We start from the raw sequence: 2483 nt of genomic DNA on the forward strand, positions 1-2483 counted from the left end.
GCAACATGAATAAATGGAGCTTGTACGAAACGTACGTACTGCTATAACCTATTGAATTTTTGTTGCTTTTCTTCAAATTTTATTCACCAAATCTCTTGATTTTGTTTTTGGTTTTTACCCTACCAAATTCTGGTGCCTCAAACATTTTAAGTACCACATTTAATCTTTTGATTAAATCTATATTATTATATATGTGATAGTGGATTTTCATCGATGAGTTCTTGAAACTTGGTTATTTTCCCTAAAACTATATATTTTATATATATTTTATCTATAAAGCTCAATTTAATTTTAATTTTTTATAAATTGATTTTAATTGAGTTTTTACCTGTAATTTTGGATTTTGCCCCTAATATTATTATATATATATATATATATATATTTCTTTCTCTGTCTTTTACAGCCATACCGTTTCTTTGACAACTCCTATAAGGGATGCCATTTTGGTAACTACACGAGCAGCAGAGGATTTTACAGCATCAGCAAAGTCCCTGGTCCCGGGGAGTACAACATTACATGCGCAGCCCCAAAGAAGGTTGAGAACATCAACACCAAGCAGCCTGGCACGGTCAAATATGAAGCGCAGATCCCACGGTACCTGGACGCCATTGTCAAGAAGGAGAAGAAAATGGTGAGCAACGAAAGAGTTTCTTTTTACTTTGCAGTTTGTTTCATCACCATTATCATCATCCCTATCATGATAGGCAAAGGCATAAGGGTGTGGTTAAGAAGCTCACTTTGTAATCACCTGGTTTCAGGTTCAGTCCCACTGCATGCCACTTTGGTTAAGTGTTATCTGTGATAGTTCCAGCCTGACCAATGCCTTGTGACAGAATTTGGTATATGGAAACTGTATGGAAGAGCATCATATATATACATGTATATATAAGGTTGAGGAGGGTATTGGATTTAACCAAACCCCAAAAGATACAGGTAATACCGAGTAAGTGCTGTATACTGACTAGTTATGCCCCAGTCGTTGTATGAACAGGATTGGGGATTATAAGTCGTGTATTAGCGTGTGTATGTATAAATATATAAAAGGATAAAGAGAGCAATGGTAAAGCTGGAAATATATTTTATGGATATTTCCAGCTTTACCATTGCTCTCTTTATCTTTTTATATATTTATACATACATGTAAATATATATATATTTCGAAATGTACAGCGTTCCGGATTGGTTCATTACCGAACTTCATAGTCTGGCATCATTAATTTGAATCATTTGCTTGATATGTTCATGATTTCAACACCATTATGATGTACGGTTGTATAACATCTCATGTCTTTTCAACTTGTTTTTTTTTGCATCTTTTCATAGGTCAACTATGAATGTTTTATATGAATGTTATCTATTTTTATTGTCTGCTTGTTACTAATAATAATAAGGCCTTGAGGAGATGCAGTTTCCCATATTTTACAATATTTTATAATATTTTATAATATGGATGAATCAATCTGGATATTGCATCGAAATGGTCATAGGTCATTTTCATTATTATAATAAAGTATTTTCAATGGACCAGTTTTGAGCTCTCATTTAAATTGATATAAATACAAAAACTCACTTGTGAGTGTTTTGCTACGTTTGTTAACAGATACAATATTTTTGCCTAATTTTTGGTATAAAAAAATATATGAATACATATATATATATATATATATACACCACTACAATCTCTGAGTGGTTGGCGTTAGGAAGGGCATCCAGCTGTAGAAACTCTGCCAAATTAGATTAGAGCCTGGTGTAGCCATCCGGTTGCACCAGTCCTCAGTCAAATCGTCCAACCCATGCTAGCATAGAAAGCGGACGTTAAACGATGATGATGATGATGATGATATACATATACACGACAGGCTTCTTTCAGTTTCCGTCTACCAAATCCACTCAGAAGGTTTTGGTCGGCCCGAGGCTATAGCAGAAAACACTTTCCCAAGGTGCCATGCAGTGGTACTGAACCTAGAACCATGTGGTTGGTAAGCAAGCTTCTTACCTCACAGGCACCCCTGCGCTTATACATATATCTACAATATTGATAATATGAAGACTGTTTCTTTCCAGTTAGCTTATTCATGATAATTGTCTGACATGTATTTCGATTGTAGTAATTGCATATTGTTGCATGTTTTTATGCAGTGATTTATGCATTATTAGTGTTATCTCTTCAGGGCATATAGATATGACATTGTTTAGAGAGGAACTTTCATCTGTTATTAGTTTGAATTTGGCTTGGTAGTAGTAGTAAACCATGACCTTTCATTGATGAGCTGTTGTTCTCAACTGATTGTTTGGGTAAACTTCAGCAGTAGCAGCAGCAGTGTTTGTTGAAGTTGGTAAAGTTCGCCTGGTACATACACACACATGCACACACACACACAAACACACACACACACACACACACACACACACATACATATCTGTAAATATATATATGTATGTATATGTATGTATATGTATGTATATATATATATATATATATA

The 2483-nt window shown here is 34.4% G+C and overlaps 1 protein-coding gene across 1 annotated transcript in view; it reads left to right on the top strand.

The window, feature by feature from the left end:
- The window catches only part of LOC106875495 (sperm-tail PG-rich repeat-containing protein 2-like), a 528252-nt gene that overhangs the window by 191144 nt on the left and 334625 nt on the right, over positions 1-2483 (top strand). Inside the window, exon 6 of the mRNA XM_014923667.2 lies at positions 404-631. Within this exon, the coding sequence (XP_014779153.1) occupies positions 404-631 (228 nt within the window). The remainder of the gene's footprint in view (positions 1-403; positions 632-2483) is intronic.

Source organism: Octopus bimaculoides, chromosome 29 (genome assembly GCF_001194135.2).
Source record: "Octopus bimaculoides isolate UCB-OBI-ISO-001 chromosome 29, ASM119413v2, whole genome shotgun sequence".
NCBI classification, from domain to species: Eukaryota; Metazoa; Mollusca; class Cephalopoda; order Octopoda; family Octopodidae; genus Octopus; species Octopus bimaculoides.